We start from the raw sequence: 17,257 nt of genomic DNA, 5'->3' as shown, positions 1-17,257 counted from the left end.
GCACACAAAGGTCCATCAACCAATGAGTCTGAGCAGGTAAATTTCAAGAACACAATGCACTATTCCATGCATGTACACTGAGATAACAATGGTATTAGGAAAAGGAGAAACTATCCTTAAAGAAATCAAAATGAATTAAGAGATTCCAGGAGAACCAATTCCTGTATTTATTCTGCTAATTGATCTGGCTTTATCTTTTATTGAGAGCTATGAGAATTTGGCTATAAAGGATCAGGTACAAAGTAGACAAACCTCTACTTCCAAAAAGCAGATGTTTTATTCTTTTATACTTTCTAATTGAAATACTTACTAAAAAGGAAAAGGTATACTCACTATGAAGACAACTTAAATTTAATTCAAGCTACAATGATAATTCAAGATAGGATTATAAACTTTACATAGATTCCTGAAAATCTTTCAGAAAAAAGTTTCATAAATATACTACATAAAGCAATACAGCTGAAACTAATCTTATGATTTTCCCCAACTAGGATAATGACATCAGTTTTCAAACTGAGGAAAAATTCTTAAGACAGGGTGCTCAGAATGGAAAATAAAACAAAGCAGACATAATCATGAAAAATAAAATAAAGCCACAAGTCTATATTTCACTATAAAGTCTACAGCGGGCAAATCTTCAGTTTTAATGATTTTTTTTCCCTAAAATATTTTCACCACTACTTTAGTTTTATTTAATCACATTTCTTTTCCAATAGTGTCAAAGGAGGGTATGAGATTATAAATCTCAATCATGTCCCTTCCTTAAGCGACATGATCCCATCTGGTCCCATCTACTTTTCTATTTCAACCCCTTCCATTCTCCACCTCCACACTACCACCACACTAGCCTTTCTGTCCCTCAAATTCAGCTCTTACTTCAGTCTCAGGATCTTTGCACTAGCTGTTCTCCATATTCTTCCCCAGATCGTAGCATGGCTACCTCCTCTTCCCCATTCCAGCTTCTATTAAATATCACTTCCCCAAATACACCCAATACTCCCTCCTCCCCGACCCCTCCTCACAACATATCACAGGACTATTTTATTTTCTCCACAGTACTTATTTGCCAGATTTACTAAAATTATGTTATTCGAAGCGGAGGTGGATTTCCATGCTTGTTTCCTGTCTCCCCACATCGACCACATCAAACATAAGCTTGTTAACAATGGGATTCTGTCTTGTCTACCCCTATTTCTCCAGAAATTTAGCACACAAGTAGAAGCTCAAATATTAATTATTGACTGATCGACAGCTTAAAGGAAAGTTTAGAAACTCTCCTTCAGAGAGGCCACCAGACGCCCTCAGCGGGGGGAGTTCCATGGTGGGTGGGTTCTCAGGAGCCTAGTCTGAGGAGATAGGGCTTCTCCTGTTCTACACACAGAACTGCCACAAAATTATGTGAGTCAAGAATCTGGGCAAGTCTGAAAGCCACCACTTTACAGGTTTAAGGCTTTTTAGCCCTGAATTCCTTAGTTCAAACATTCTGATTGAAATGAGGGTAAAGAGATGCTGGCATATCACTCTAGAGATTCTTCCCCAAAACCCCTGAGGAACCCCTGCAAGAACCTTGGGGCCTCATAGTGAAATCTGAAAAACAAGGGATTGCAGAAGATATCCAAGAAATATTTGATTTCAAATTGTGAACAGATCTCAGAGTTCCAATATTACTTATTGACAGCACTACCTAGAAAAAAGAAAAATCTAATTCTTTCTTTAAAACGGGTAACAGACTTATGGTTGCCAAGGCAGAGGGACAGAGTGGGAATCTGAGATTAGTAGATGCCAACTATTATATATAGAATGGATGACAACAAAGTCCTACTGTAACTCAGAGAACTATATTCAATATCCTGTGATAAATCATAACGGAAAATAGTTTTTTTTAAAAGGCCTTTCTTTAAAATCCTCATTTTTTAAGAGGATAAATTAATCACCAAAATGATTTCTTCTACTCAATCTGTCCCTTCTTCCAACATACCACATAAATCACTGCCACACATACTTTCCTAAACTACAAACTTCTTATCAAGTTACTCAAAAATGTTAAATGTCTATTGCTTAATTCTGCTAGCTCTAACACTATAGTTTCATTTTCAAGGTCATTAATAATATGGTCCTACCATTTCAAATTGGCTTAATTTGCTATCAACCCTCTCCCCTGCTTATGGCCTGATTCTTTACTCCCTCCTAGTTTGGGCCTTACTGAAAAGACCCTCATTTATTCTTATGTAAATGCAACCCAACCAGAAAAGTCCAGCAAAATCCTTGATCTCCTTTCTCCTCTTAAATCCTGTAAAACTTGTAATTTATAATTGGGGTTGGCAAACTAAGGCCTGTGGGTGAAATGTGATCTCCCACCTGTTTTTGTAAATAAAATTTCAATGTAACATAGCATATGTCTCTGGCTGCTTTTGCACTATAATGGCAGAGTTAAGGAGTTGCAGCAGAGAGCATATGGCTTGCAAAGCCTAAAATAGTTACTATCTGGCCCTTTACAGAAAAAGTTTGCAGGCATCCACTCTATATCATCCAATTTAAGGCTTATTGTTTTATAAGCACATATACTGCCATTTCTACTAGGATATAAGATTTTATGAAAGCAAGAACCCAATTCATGCTTTCTGGAACAATTTAAAATAATAAACCACCAAATGATTATTACTTTTTCTTTGTATTGTGAAAACTAGAAATAAGCGAAGGGTCTAAAAATAGGTAGGACATTTGCCACATATCCATAAGTGGCAAAATCTATAGAGGCATTAAAATGCCATTAAATGAGAGGGGAAAAGCTCATAATATACTAAGTAGAAAGAAAAAGGAAGATACAAATCAATACAAAAAGACAGTTGGCTCTAACCAAAACGTCCTGATAGTTATCTTAGAAAGGTGGAGTGTGTGACTCTTCTCTTCCTTTCATTTATTAATATGTCCTAACTTTCCTTCAATCAACATTTATTTTATTTTTAACATTTATTTTTAAATAAAAAAGAAAAGCTAAATGCTATTTTTTAAATACCCGATTATTTTTAGTCAGGTTCTAAGGTCCTAAGATCTGACTCAGGTTGTAAAACAAAAGGAGTGGTGAGAAATGTACATCTAAATTCACATCAAGCAAAAAGTCTGCACCTACTACACACCAGCTGTAGCTGGTATTTTTAAGTCACTGGAGTTGGATTCAAAAGAACAGAGTCAATAACTGGCAAGATGCTCTATGAAATCCTTTCAGTCCCACTACTTCATGACTAAAATCATAGGTGTACTTGTACTATGATTCTAGATCATATTAACACCTAGACCATAAAAATGGGAAATCTCACGATACAATTCTCAAAAATTTAGTAACAGCAATAGATCATCTTTTCTAGTCTCCTTTAAAAAGATGACTGGATACTACAATTTCATAAACAAAGAACAAGAAAATTCTGCTCAAAAGTCACAATAGCCCAAAAGAATTATGAGCAGAGCAGAAAATTCATCATCATTATAATTTCTCATTCTTATTTACTGAATACTATCAACTTGTCAAAACTAAAGAAAAAGAAAAGCCAATTTAGAAGAAAATAGAACATATGAGAAAAACATAATAAAACTGCTTAAAATTGCAACAATAATTTTAAAATAAAGAATTCAAACTGACATCTTCCATACAGCTCCTCAATCAATTATAGATTAAAGTTGAATGATAAGCTCCTAGAAAATAGAAAGTTAAAAACGAATCTGGTTTCAAAGCAATATAATCCATTTTACGGAAATTACAACAAAACGGTCAAACAGCGCTAATCTCAGAAATAAAACTAAAAAGGACGCACCTCCACACTGAGGTGTTAACATAACTTGACAGGTTGGCTTTATAAACTTTTAGTGAAAACATTAATCTGATTAAAAATATGCTGAAAATGTATATCTTTGTCGTTATCAATCTATTTTTAAATGTGAAATGCTTTTACAATACTAGAGTTTAAGAAATAGTTCAATAAAGAAATCTAGAATATAATACTTGTGGTTCATATTAAACATTTAAGCTCTGGTCAGATTATCCACTTTTTCTTTCTAGTGGTCACTGGTAGAAAAGAGAGAAAATAAAAAGTGAAAAGAATACAGAGAGATATTTATGACAATAATAGCTGTCAGCTAACCCCCAAGAATTACATATGAAAAGCAATGTCAGATTTCAACTACACTGTTCTTAATTAGGGAAACACTTAAGATTCTCCAAATAATTTTATCAGAAAACATATACTTTGGTTCCTCCCCAGATGTATGTTCAGCATTGCCAGCTCAAGGCGACAGGATCCACTCATAAGGATTTTCAAAAAATTAACTGTATGTTTAAGAGACATTTGAATTTCCTGTTCCTTAAACAATCTGCTCATATCTTCTGTTCATTTTTCTGTTGGGTTATTGATTTGTAGATGCTCTTTATTTATTAGAAATTAGTCATGCACGACATAAGTTACAAATATATTGGTGACATTTTCTACCAAATTACAGTAAGGAAAAACTACAGATTACAAAAAGATAAAATAAAAAGATGAAGATATGATGTTCCAAGGTCAGGAGAATTCTGTTACAAATTGAGAAAACTGAATTCTACTTCTCAGATGTCACATACAAGCAAGTCACTTAATCTCTCTAAGTCAGATTCCTATTTTACCAAACAGGGAAAATGGCTGCCCAGTATTCAATATATATGGTTATGTAAAAATAAAGTAAAAGTGGTATGAAAAATTAAGTATGTACACATTAAAATTCACTTTTGGTTTTAAAACAACAGAAGGTATGTACAGTGTCTTGCACAACAATATGTGCTCAGTAAGAGTTTTTAAATGTAATATTTCTAATTTGAAAATTAAAAATACTAGTATCTAGAAAATACTTTGCTACCTAAAGTAAGCCAAAATAAGCAGTAATTATGACTAAGAAAAAAACTAATTAAGGGATAAACCTGCTCCAAAAATAGATCATTTGAAAGTTAAAACAAAGGTGAATTTTCTTTTATGGTCACGTTGCTTTTACCACATCTTGGTAATAAGTTCTTATAAAGTATGTTATAAAGCTCCACCTAGTGGTTAAGTGATGATTTCTGCCAATTCAACTAAATCCAATGTTAAAATTTTTGTAAGTCAAGAGGAAAATGGGGGAGGTATGCTGGTGGATTATCACTCTTAAAAACCTAATTGTTTAAAAACTTTCTCTGAACTATTATTTTTAATGACCTAAAACTACTTTTGTGCATTATTTATGCCAGTAGGACATTCCCATAAATGCATGATTTGGCTATTACTACCTTCTAAGGATATTATACAAAAAATATAGCCAGTAAAAAATAATATGAGATAATCTGAGTCTTACACACAGAGTGGTTTTTAAGAATCTGTATACAATATAAATACTCATGAAGGTTATAAGAAGGTGCCTATGACAAGTTCTTAAATATCAGTATTAAGTCTGGCAGAGTATTAAATCTTTTGAACAGTTAAAAACATTTTCCAAACATGGCAATCAAAGAATATATATAATTACTCTTATTTTAAAATGCTAATTACATGGGAATTCTGTGGTGGTCTAGTGGTTAGGACTCCATGCTCTCACTGTCAAGGGCCAAGGTTCAATCCCTGGTCAGGGGACTAAGATGCCACAAGTGAGCAGCATGGTCAAAAAAGAAAAAAATAAACACACACACACACACACACACACACACACACACACAAAAACTATAGTTTACAAAGCCTCTATCATTATTTTAAACACACAGACCTTCTGACCAAGAAATTCTACTCTGTGACATTTACTCAAGAAAACCTTCACATTAAGTACGAAAAGACTCATGTATACTATTGATGAGAGTTTAAACTGGTAGAAAGCCATTCGGTAGAACCTGTTGAAATAAAAATGTGCATCCTCTTTCACATAGAAATTCTACTATAAGGTCTCCTTCTTGAGAAATATATAGTCATATAAAAGAATATTTGATGCAGCATTTTTGTGATAGTAAAAAATTAGAAACAATTTAACTACTTATGAATGAGGCAAATGATTAAATAAATGTTACTTCTATGCTAAACTAAAGAGCCTCTTGATGAAAGTGAAAGAGGAGAGTGAAAAAGTTGGCTTAAAACTCAACATTCAGAAAACTAAGATTATGGCATCTGGTCCCACCACTTCATGGCAAATAGATGGGGAAAGAGTGGAAACAGTGACTGACTATTTTTTGGGGCTCCAAAATCACTGCAGATGGTGACTGCAGCCATGAAATTAAAAGACGCTTGCTCCTTGGAAGAAAAAACTGTGAGCAATCTAGACAGCATATTAAAAAGCAGAGACATTACTTTGCCAACAAAGGTCCATCTAGTCAAAGCTATGGTTTTTCCAGTAGTCAGGTATGGATGTGAGAGTTGGACTATAAACAAAGCTGCGCACAGAAGAATTGATGCTTTTGAACTGTGGTGTTGGAGAAGACTCTTGAGAGTCCCTTGGACTGCAAGGAGATCCAACCGGTCCATCCTAAAGGAAATCAGTCCTGAATATTCATTGGAAGGACTGATGCTGAAGTTGAAACTCCAATACTTTGGCCACCTGATGTGAAGAACTGACTCATTGGAAAAGACCCTGATGCTGGGAAAGATTGAAGGTGGGAGGAGAAGGGGACGACAGAGGATGAGATGGTTGGATGGCATCACTGACTCAATGGACATGAGTTTGAGTAAACTCCGGGAGTTGGTGATGAACAGTTGGAGGCCTGGAGTGCTGCAGTCCATAGGGTCACAAAGAGTTGGACCCGACTGAGCGACTGAACTGACCTGACTTCCATACTGTCGAATGACAGAGCTATTTTAAAAGACATGTACTGTGCAATGGGACCAGAGGTGAGCAGGAGTTACAAAAATATGTAAGCTAAAGTAGTATTTGAAGGTTTGTGCTTACATTACTTTTGTACTCTTGTCACTTTTTTTTTCTTCTTTTCTAATTTGGCTGCCCCAGGTCTTAGTTGCAGCACACAGCTCTTTAGCTGCAGCATGTGGGCTCTAGTTCCCTGACCAGGGATCAAACCTGGGCCCCCTATATTGGCAGTGCAGAGTCTTAGCCACTGGACCACCAGGGAAGTTCCTATTGCCACAATTTTACAAAACTAAACATTTTCCTTTGACTTTATAGTAAGTACTTTAATGATTCCATAAAGACTCATTTATTAATAGCTTTGCTTAGCCAAAAGGTGAAAAGGTAATTAAAAAAAAAACAAAAAACATTTGAAGTAACCAATCTCTAAAAACAGAAAAGATTAGCACTTACCCACTTCTAAGGTATCTGGTTCATCCGGCCTCTGGGCAATCTGTAAGTAATAAAGCAGAGAGCCATACAGGTGTGTCCTCACTCGCTGGAATCCACCACCTAGGAAAATACAGCAGAGTAAAAATCTTTTTCCAAATTAAAGTTAAGACAAATACAGAAGTCATAATTTGTAGAAAATTCGGACCAAAAAAAAAAAAAAAACCTGTCTTCAAAATGAAGTCTAACAGTTTCTTCAATATGATGTGAAGTGAAGAATCTCCGATAGATGCAAACCCCACCACTGGGTTCTCTGTGGGCGGAGGCGAGCTGAAAGAGCTATCAAGAGTGAAAGCACAATGGACCTCTCCAGGTCCCAAGACTAAGGGCTGCTTCTGCTCTGTGCGAACGGCTTGGCTTAGGTGAGCGGTCAGGGTGAACACGGCACCTGCTACCACGGGCATTAATTCCTGCGCTGCTTCATCATCCAGGATCTTAAAGCAGAAAGACAAACCACAGTGAGGGCCCTGCTTTCAGCTACAGTCATTACCATGTCTTACACATGCAGCTTTTCAACTATCACAAGAATTTAAAAATGGAACTACTATTCAAAGAAGATAAAAGCTAATACACAGAAAGAAATTTAAATAGGATGCTGAGTAAAATGTTCTTCACCAGAAAGGAGCCCTAGCAGAATTCCCTAGAGGTTTTTAATGGAAATTAACATAATGGCCTCCATTTAATAGGTCTAGGGTAGGGATCTGTCATGGAGATTTTTAAAAAGCTCCCTAAGGAATTCTGACACACACTCTGGTTGAGAGCCATTATTGTACAGTTACAATAAAACTTTCCTCAAGGAAAGTTTTAACACTGGCATTGCACAACTCTATTGACTCCAAATCTACAATGGAAAAAAAGGTGGGGCAGACTGTATCTTTAAATGGGATTAAAATTTGTTCAGCAGCATACAGTAATTTAGGAAGCATGTCACCTTATCATGCACATCTTGTAAAAGATCACGAATAATCAGCTGGCGATCCTCGGCTTGAATGAGGTCCTGGGGACAGGCTGTCAGGATAATTTCGACCAGCTGCCTCCATGACTCCAGAGCATGCCGTTTTGCATGAAGACACTGCAACAGTTTGTTTCTTCCTACCACGTACTGGAGTATGGTGCTGATTTCCTACAGCCGCAGAAATTGAATTGCAAGGTTAACACTTAGACAAATAAAGTCTTACCAACAGACTGCTATTTTTAACCCTGTCAGTTAATCTGAAAACATTTACAGTATCCTCTGGAAACCTTCCACATGCTTGCTAGATAGCAGATTAACTTTTTATATTACACTGGTGGCCAGAATATTATTATTTTTCATAAAAAGTAATAAAGCTATGTGTGTGCACGTGTGTGTGTGTATGTTTAAGATAGGTGACAGAGGTGATGTGGATGGAAATGAGTTTTTCACCCCATCTTCTTTCTTCTTGCAACTGTCTATTATACTTTGTAACACTAGAGTTCCCTAAAACTCAAGTTCAATAGCACCTTTCCTCAATGTGTCTTCTATTTCTTTGCCTCTGGCTTTGGCCTAGCCAGCTGTGTTTCCACATATGTGGTCCTTCCCACTCGATCTCTGACCCGTATCTCCCCACTTGTGATGACAAGTGACTCTTCCCTCACTGACTGGGAACAAGTAAAATCTATTACACAATATGAAAAGGTTGTAAATCCTCAACTAGCTTAGCAAAAAAGATATAATTTTTATTCTGGCATCCAGAGATTAACTTCAGCTCAGCTTTTAACATTACAAAGTCAAAAGTGAAAGACTCCATTTCTATCAGATCCACTTCACAATTGTAAAAAGCATAATCAGAACTCTAAAAGAGGCAGGATCCAATCATGCCTGTGAGATGACTAGAAAAGTTTGTGCTTAATTTGCATGTAAAACACATATTAGAATATCTTGGGTCATGCTGGCTCAGCGTGACCAACTCCACTGTGTATCTGTGTATATGAACAGAGGAAAATGTGAATGCTTTTAACAATAATAACATGGCAATGACGGGTGACTTTTAATTTTTAAGTAGTTTCCTAATAATGAATTAGAAGTCAGTTCACTGCTTTGTCATCTAACTGGCGATTTAAGTAGCTTAAGGAGTTAAAAGGTGTCAGCAGGGCTTACATCCATCAGGAGAGGTCTCTGTCCTATGGCTGCCATACCCTGAAGGGCGTTCACTTCGGCTACAAGAACTCTGTGAAGAAGCTACATAATTGAGAGAAGGGAGAAAAATAAGATCATTCCCGACACTGGTACAACAATAACCTAGCAGTTACTTTAAACTGCCCTAGAGGGGAAAGTTTCAGATAACTTTACATATAATTTAACTGTGGCACTGTCCAATTCCTGTCAAAAACAGGAGGGATCCCTCACATTCCAGACAGTAGTACCGAAGAGCCTCTGCGGCAGGAAAGCTGGTGCAAAGCCACCGGCTGTCTTCTTCCTACTAGTCAGGGCATTGCCACCTACCTGGTAGAGAGTTAACTAATTAAAACCACCCCAGAGTGGCATGACTACTAACAGGAAGGAGATGGGGAACCTAACAAAGAGATAAAATTAGTGCGGCCTATTCAGTTTTCTTTCCTTGCTGCTTGAAAAGCGTAAACCACAGTCTAATAAACCAACACTTCTATTACAAAAAAAGACATGTTATTTTTTCCTAATGACTCAAAGACTGAACCCCGTGATACTCCACACACTCTAAGGCAATGCTCACCTTGACATTGCAGACTGTCTGTCCCCGTAGATTCTTGTGTTCACAGTTAGCAATAACTTGTTCAATCTGGGCCCGGTCAAAGAAATCCAACTGCAAAGGCTCAGGGATCTCCTGGCTGAAGTCAATGGAGTCGAGAATACTGAGAATTTTGCGACGTACTGGAAATGATGAAAAGTCATTTTATTCTCGCTACGACATGGGGAGAAAAGCAATCCAAAGACAGTACTACATCTATGTTCACAAAGGGCACCAGTCTGGAAACTGAAGACTGTATTGAAATCTAAACTGGATTTTATTTCTAACACATTCATTCCCAAAAATGTTTTTCCCATGCTATCATCTTGCTATAAAAAGTTTTTCTTGTTGACAAATAATTTTTACATAGCTTTTCAACATCAGTTCAGAATTTGCAGGTACAGGCATTAATTACCTCCTGAGATTTTAAGCAATTTAATATATACGTATCTACAAATTTATTACAAATTCAAAGAGCTTCACCTTTTGTAGAAGTGTCAAAGTGCAGGAACCCAGAGACAGACCTATTTTCATCTTCCATGCCTCCTTCCCCATCTGTTGGAGCATCAGTAATAAAAGATCAGAAACAGAACACATTCACAAAATTTATTTGGAAATAACAAATATCAGGTTATTTTATTTCTAGGTTATTGCTTCTAGGTCAAAGAGCCCCTTGCAAATGGATAATTAAAATGCAAAGATGATGAGAACTTATCAACAACATTCCTCTAATTCTTTCTGTTTCTCTCAGATCCACTTCACAATTGTAAAAAGTATAATCAGAACTCTAAAAGAGGCAGGATCCAATCATGCCTGTGAGACAAAGTTTGTGCTTAATTTCATGTAAAACACATATTAGAATATCTTGGGTCATGCTGGCTCAGCGTGACCAACTCCACTGTGTATCTGTGTATATGAACAGAGCAAAATGTGAATGCTTTTAACAATAATAACATGGCAATGACAGGTGACTTTTAATTTTGTGTTCTGAAGGGAAAAAATTCTAAAGGCAGAAAGAATGTGTCTGGCCTACAATCACAGACTACCCATAAGATTCAGATGTGTACTTGCATTCACACAGACCAGTCAGCAGCAGGACAATACAAATAGCAACATGCACTTGTTCACCTGAGTAGGGCTTCACTGGCATGTCATCCAGCAGGAGGTGGAGGAGCCTCTGGGTGTGAGAGCGTTGGCGATTCAAAGAAGTTACCCTTAGTTCTATTGAGGCAGTCTTCATCAGCCATGACATCTGGTTCAGCATAGATATTTCATATTCTGTAATTTAAATATATATGTTTAGTTTCCCAGTATGACACAAAATCAGAACAGACATAGTCTCTAACTCGTCAATATTCTCCCATGTAACATAGTCAATAATTTATGAAACTATGCACCATAATAATTTGTCACTCTGTAAAATTAAAAAAGGAAAAACCAGATGCCAAGAGAAAAAATTAGTGTATGTCTAGGAAAGGTAAGCAAAAGCAACTGAAGAACAAAAGAGAATCAAGTTTCTGTTGCTAGAATAACTTCACGCAGATCTAGAGAACTCTGAATCTATCATAGTTTGACATGAATAGAGAATTTAATACTTAAAGAGATAATCCAAGTAATTCTCAACTATTTATCTTGGCAAAAAAAGACTACCATAAAATTTGATTTTTATTTCAGAAAAAAATACATTTTAAAAACTAAAATAAATACATAATTTGCATAATTTTAAAATGCATGATTTTCTGCTATCTTGAGATTATCAACATCATTTTGGTCTAACATATAGTTAGAATTGGGAATCACTTATCCAATAAAAGTTTTTGAATCCAATATGATTGTAATATGCCTGGCTTTGAAGTCCTAAATTATGAGTTTTATAAACATACAAGCACTACTACTACTCCTAATAATAATAATTACAAGCAAAGCTACATCAATATTTAAAAAGTAGATAGCAAAATAGGCAAGATAGGAACTTTTTTTGTCCAATTAGGAATAAAAAAGGGTTTCTTAAAAATCTTGTTATAACAGTATCTTGGGGTTAAAAATAACATATACTGATTATGGAAATGAACTCAACCTCTTCTGCCATTAGGTAATTCCCAAGTGTCTCACACCACACCCTAAGAAGTAAAGCAGGGGCTTCCTTAGGGACTCGGGGGTAAAGAATCCGCCGGCGATGCAGGAGACACGGGTTCCATCCCTGATCTGGGAAGATCCCACACGCTGAGGAGCAACCACACTTGTGCGCCACAGCTACTGAGCCTGTGCTCTGGAGCCCTGGAGCCGCAACTACTGCAGTCCCAGCACCTGAAGCCCTTGTTCCACAAGAAGAGAAGCCACCTCCTGAGAAGCCCCCCGACACCGCAACTAGAGAGAAAAGCCCTCGCAGCAATGAAGATTCAGCACCGTCGAAAATAAATAAATAGAAGCGTTTAAAAAATCCTTAAAAAGCAAATCAGAGCTGACAATTACTAGTAATGGAAACTTACTATGAAATCTGTGAGCCTAGACTTCCTAAAACATAAAGATGATACAAAATAAACTTTTAAAAAACTTCAATAAAACGATTGCTGTCCAGATATAATATGAACTAAGAAAATTGTTATGGTATAGTTCCTATTATAATTAGTTTCCTATTTTTCATTTCAAAACCTGATCATACACAAGAAACAAAAGTAAAACACACACTTTTACAAAACAATTTCACTAAAAAAAAAAAAAATCTAAATTTCTGAAATCTTATGTAAATATTTTCTTATCCCTTAAACACAACTTCAAATTTTTGTTAGTAAAAGGATCAAATTCCATCCTTAACAGGCTATTTGAAAATAATTTTATGCTGGCAGTTAAAACATCAGGTTTCTCAAGCACAAATTACAAAAACACCACAAAGGAACACAGAAGCAAAGTTATAAAATGAAGACAGAATTCCACAAATTCTAAAACTGCTACCCCATTTCAGTTCAGTTCAGTTGCTCAGTCGAGTCCAACTCTTTGCGACCCCATGGACTGCAGCATGCCAGGCTTACCTGTCCATCACCAACTCCAGGAATTTACCCAAACTCATGTCCATTGAGTTGGTGGTGCCATTCAACCATCTCATCTTCTATCGTCCCCTTCTCCTCCCACCTTCAATCTTTCCCAGCATCAAGGTCTTTTCCAATGAGTCAGTTCTTCGCATCAGGTGGCCAAAGTACTGCAGTTTCAGCTTCAGCATCAGTCCTTCCAAGGAATATTCTGGACTGATTTTCTTTAGGATGGACTGGCTGAATCTCCTTACAGTCCAAGGGACTCTGAAGAGTCTTCTCCAACACCACAGTTCGAAAATTAATTCTTTGGCGCTCAGCTTTCTTTAGAGTACAACCCTCACATCCATATATGACTACTGGAAAAACCATAGCTTTGATTAGATGGACCTTTGTTGGCAAAGTAATGTCTCTGCTTTTTAATATGCTGTCTAGCTTGGTCATAACTTTTCTTCCAAGGAGTAAGCATCTTTTAATTTCATGGCTGCAGTCACCATCTGCAGTGATTTAAGTCTGTCACCGTTTCCACTGTTTCCCCCTCTATTTGCCATGAAGTGATGGGACCAGATGCCATGATCTTAGTTTTCTGAATGTTGAGTCTTAAGCCAACTTTTTCACTCTCCTCTTTCACTTTCATCAAGTGGCTCCTTAGTTCTTCTTTGCTTTCTGCCATAAAGGTGGTGTCATCTGCATATCTGAGGTTACTGATATTTCTCCCAGCAATCTTGATTCCAGCTTGTGCTTCATCCAACCCAGCATTTCACATGATGTACTCTGCATATAAGTAAGCAGGGTGACAATATACAGCCTTGACACACTCCTTTCTGGATTTGGAACCAGTCTGTTGTTTCATGTCCAGTTCTAAGTGTTGCTTCCTGACCTGCATATAGATTTCTCAGGAGGCAGGTCAGATAGTCTGGTATTCCCATCATTTCGGAATTTTCCACAGTTTTTTGTACTCCACATAGTCAAAGGCTTTGGCATAGTCAATAAAGCAAAAATAGATGCTTTTTTGGAACTCTCTTGCTTTTTGATGATCCAATTGAAATTTGATCTCTGGTTCCTCTGCCATTTCTAAATCCAGCTTGAACATCTGGGAATTCATGGTTCACGTATTATTGAAGCCTGGCTTGGAGAATTTTGAGCATTACTTTGCTAGCATGTGAGATGAGTGCAACTGTGTGGTAGTTTGAGTATTCTTTGGGATTGCCTTTCTTTGGGATTGGAATGAAAACTGACCTTTTCCAGTCCTGTGGCCACTACTGAGCTTTCCAAATTTGCTGGCATATTGAGTGCAGCACTTTCACAGAATCATCTTTTAGGATTTGAAATAGTTCAACTGGAATTCCATCACCTCCACTAGCTTTGTTCATAGTGGTGCTTCCTAAAGCCCACTTGACTTCACATTCCAGGATCTGGCTCTAGGTGAGTGACCAGACTATCGTTATTATCTGGGTTGTAAAGATCTTTTTTGTATAGTTCTTCCGTGTATTCTTGCCACCTCTTCTTAATATCTCCTGCTTCTGTTAGGTCCATACTATTTCTGTCCTTTATTGAGCCCATCTTTGCATGAAATGTTCCCCTGGTATCTCTGATTTTCTTGAAGAGATCTCTAGTCTTTCTGTTTCTATTGTTTTCCTCTATTTCTTTTCATTGATCACTGAGGAAGGCTTTCTTATCTTTCCTTGCTATTCTTTGAAACTCTGCATTCAAATGGGTATATCTTTCCTTTTCTCCTTTGCCTTTAGCTTATACTCTTTTATCAGCTATTTGTGAGGCCTCCTCGGACAACTATTTTGCCTTTTAGCATTCTTTTTTGGGGGGATGGTCTTGATCCCTGCCTCCTGTGTAATGTCACGAACCTCAGTACATAGTTCTTCAGGCACTCTGTTCATCAGATCTAGTCCTTTAAATCTATTTCTCACTTCCACTGTATAATCACAAGGGATTTGATTTAGGTCATATGTGAATGGTCTCGTGGGTTTCCCTACTTTCTTCAAGTTAAGTCTGAATTTGGCAACAACGAGTTCATGATCTGAGCCACAGTCAGGTCCTGGTCTTGTTTTTGCTGACTGTATAGAGCTTCTCCACCTTTGGCTGCATAGAATATAATCAATCTGATTTCAGTACTGACCATCTGGTGATGTCCATGTATAGAGTCTTCTCTTATGTTGTTGGAAGAGGGTGTTTACTATCACCAGTGCTTTCTCTTGGCAAAACTCTATTAGTTTTGCCCTGCTTCATTCTGTACTCCAAATTTGCCTGTTACTTCAGGTTATTTCTTGACTTCCTACTTTTGCATTCCAGTCCCCTATAATGAAAAGGACATCTTTTTTGGGTGTTAATTCTAGAAGGTCTTGTAGGTCTTCTTAGAACCGTTCAACTTCAGCTTCTTCAACATTACTGGTCAGGGCATAGACTTGGATTAAGTTCTTCAGCATTACTGGTTTGGGCGTAGACTTGGACTTGTCTAAATGCTACCCCAAAATGTTATAAAATTAAAATCACTTAACACAGACTTTACACATTTGTTTTAATAATAAAGGAGAAAAATGTCCTACCTTTGTTAGAAAATGGCAAATGCTGCAACTGAGAAAATAAGAAGTCCTGGCTGGTTCTCAAGTACCTCATGGTAGGACCAGATGTATCAGAGCATGCACATAACTGGTAAATCACCTACAGAATTACAATAACATAAGAAAATCCCCAAATTAGCTTTTTATATTATAGATAAAAAAGGTTATAGATATAAAAAGGTTGACCTTAAATCTACTAAGTGGAAACTAAGACCCATAAATACTAAAGCAAAAAGGATAAACACATGTACATATAAAACAAAAACTCAAGAGTAAAAGCAGTTCTTAGCACACTGACTCAAAATACACTGAAATGCAACAGGAGAATGCTGACAACACTCTCACAGGACTAACCTTAAATCACCCCAGATACATTAACATATATACATGCAATTAAATAGTAAGTTTTAGTATTTTAACTATTATTAGCAGCAAATTACTCAGAAGTAACTTCTAAAAACCAAGGTTATATATTAATTAGTTGATATAATTATTGGGATCTAAGAATCCCTTGTGGGAATTTAATCCTATGTATTCCCAAAGAGCAATGGTTCAGTATTCACCAATTCAGTGTTCTCTGTGACTTTATAAAATCAAGAACAACTGAATGTAAATTCAATATAGATCTAGAAACACAGTCTTAAGAAAAATACAAAACAACAAAGCATAACTAAAGACGTTGAGTAAAGCAGAGTAAAAAAAACTGGAAACAACCTAAGTGTAACTTATATTGCAGCAGCATAGAAAGTGTCTCCCCTCCCTCGGGGGGAGGGAAGGACACAAAATTGTACATATGTATTTCATATGTACAAGGGAAAGATAGGAAGGGGACACAAGGTAAAGCTTAAATACTTGCGGACGTATGCTTGTCCTTCAAACAGCTTTGATATTGTATTGCTTTTGACACTATAAATACTGAACTTCTCAAAACAAAATCAAGTTATTCATAGTAGATGGTGAGTTAAGAAGATACAAGAACAGAGGCTCCAAGATATGGGGGAGGTAATACTGCTCGAGGGAGAAGGACAAAGAAAGTGAATTCCAAAAGCATGACAAGCCACTCTCCAGGGGTTTGCCTGACACCCTTCCTAGTTTCCAAGACCAAGTAGGAAAACTCTCCGCTGTCCAAGGGAAGATAGCAAAGACACAAGGCTCCGTGTCAGCTCTTCAGTCAGACGGCCTTGTGCTGCTGGACGATGAAGGTGTCAATAAGGCCCAGAGTGTTTCCCTTTCACATAATTAGATTTATTTTTAAACAAGCTCTTCTTAGAGGTTTAATTTTTTTCTGAAACACAGTGAAGTATAAACCTAGAGGTAAAGGACACCTCTTTCATTAACAACAGAGCAGTGTTTCTTGTTAAAAATGCAGATTCTGACCCAGAAGGGCTGGAGTAGGGCCTGAAATTCTGCACTAATAAGCTCCCAGGAGGGGATGCTGCTGATGTTGGTCCACGTTTTGAGTCACAGAGCATATGTATTAAACTGGCAATCTGTTGGTTTAGACATAATTTGTTTGGCCTGTATAGTGTTTAAGAAAGCAGAGGATCTGGCAAACCAGGGTCTGCACTCTAACAGGGTAAAAATGAGCAGGGGCTGAGTAGCA

At 37.0% G+C, this 17,257-nt stretch overlaps 1 protein-coding gene, 1 long non-coding RNA gene and 1 other non-coding gene across 4 annotated transcripts in view; 1 reads left to right on the top strand and 2 right to left on the bottom strand.

The window, feature by feature from the left end:
- The window catches only part of NUP205 (nucleoporin 205), a 97,889-nt gene that overhangs the window by 38,297 nt on the left and 42,335 nt on the right, over nucleotides 1-17,257 (bottom strand). For both annotated transcript variants that reach the window (XM_043871621.1, XM_043871620.1), the window contains exons 23-30: nucleotides 15,640-15,754; nucleotides 11,181-11,330; nucleotides 10,536-10,607; nucleotides 10,038-10,195; nucleotides 9,446-9,526; nucleotides 8,258-8,449; nucleotides 7,493-7,760; nucleotides 7,291-7,389 (exon numbers count right to left, since the gene is read on the bottom strand). In XM_043871621.1, the coding sequence (XP_043727556.1) occupies nucleotides 7,291-7,389; nucleotides 7,493-7,760; nucleotides 8,258-8,449; nucleotides 9,446-9,526; nucleotides 10,038-10,195; nucleotides 10,536-10,607; nucleotides 11,181-11,330; nucleotides 15,640-15,754 (1,135 nt within the window). The remainder of the gene's footprint in view (nucleotides 1-7,290; nucleotides 7,390-7,492; nucleotides 7,761-8,257; nucleotides 8,450-9,445; nucleotides 9,527-10,037; nucleotides 10,196-10,535; nucleotides 10,608-11,180; nucleotides 11,331-15,639; nucleotides 15,755-17,257) is intronic.
- LOC122673773 overlaps nucleotides 1-17,257 on the top strand; it is a 68,939-nt gene that overhangs the window by 23,931 nt on the left and 27,751 nt on the right. The gene's annotated exons all lie outside the window — the stretch shown is intronic.
- On the bottom strand, nucleotides 7,030-7,102 carry TRNAG-GCC. Its single transcript has one exon. It is a non-coding gene; the product is annotated as a tRNA-Gly (tRNA).

This window comes from Cervus elaphus, chromosome 18 (genome assembly GCF_910594005.1).
Source record: "Cervus elaphus chromosome 18, mCerEla1.1, whole genome shotgun sequence".
In the NCBI taxonomy this organism is placed as follows: Eukaryota; Metazoa; Chordata; class Mammalia; order Artiodactyla; family Cervidae; genus Cervus; species Cervus elaphus.
Note: the sequence above shows the minus strand (reverse complement) of the source record. Positions and strands in the feature narration are given on the sequence as shown.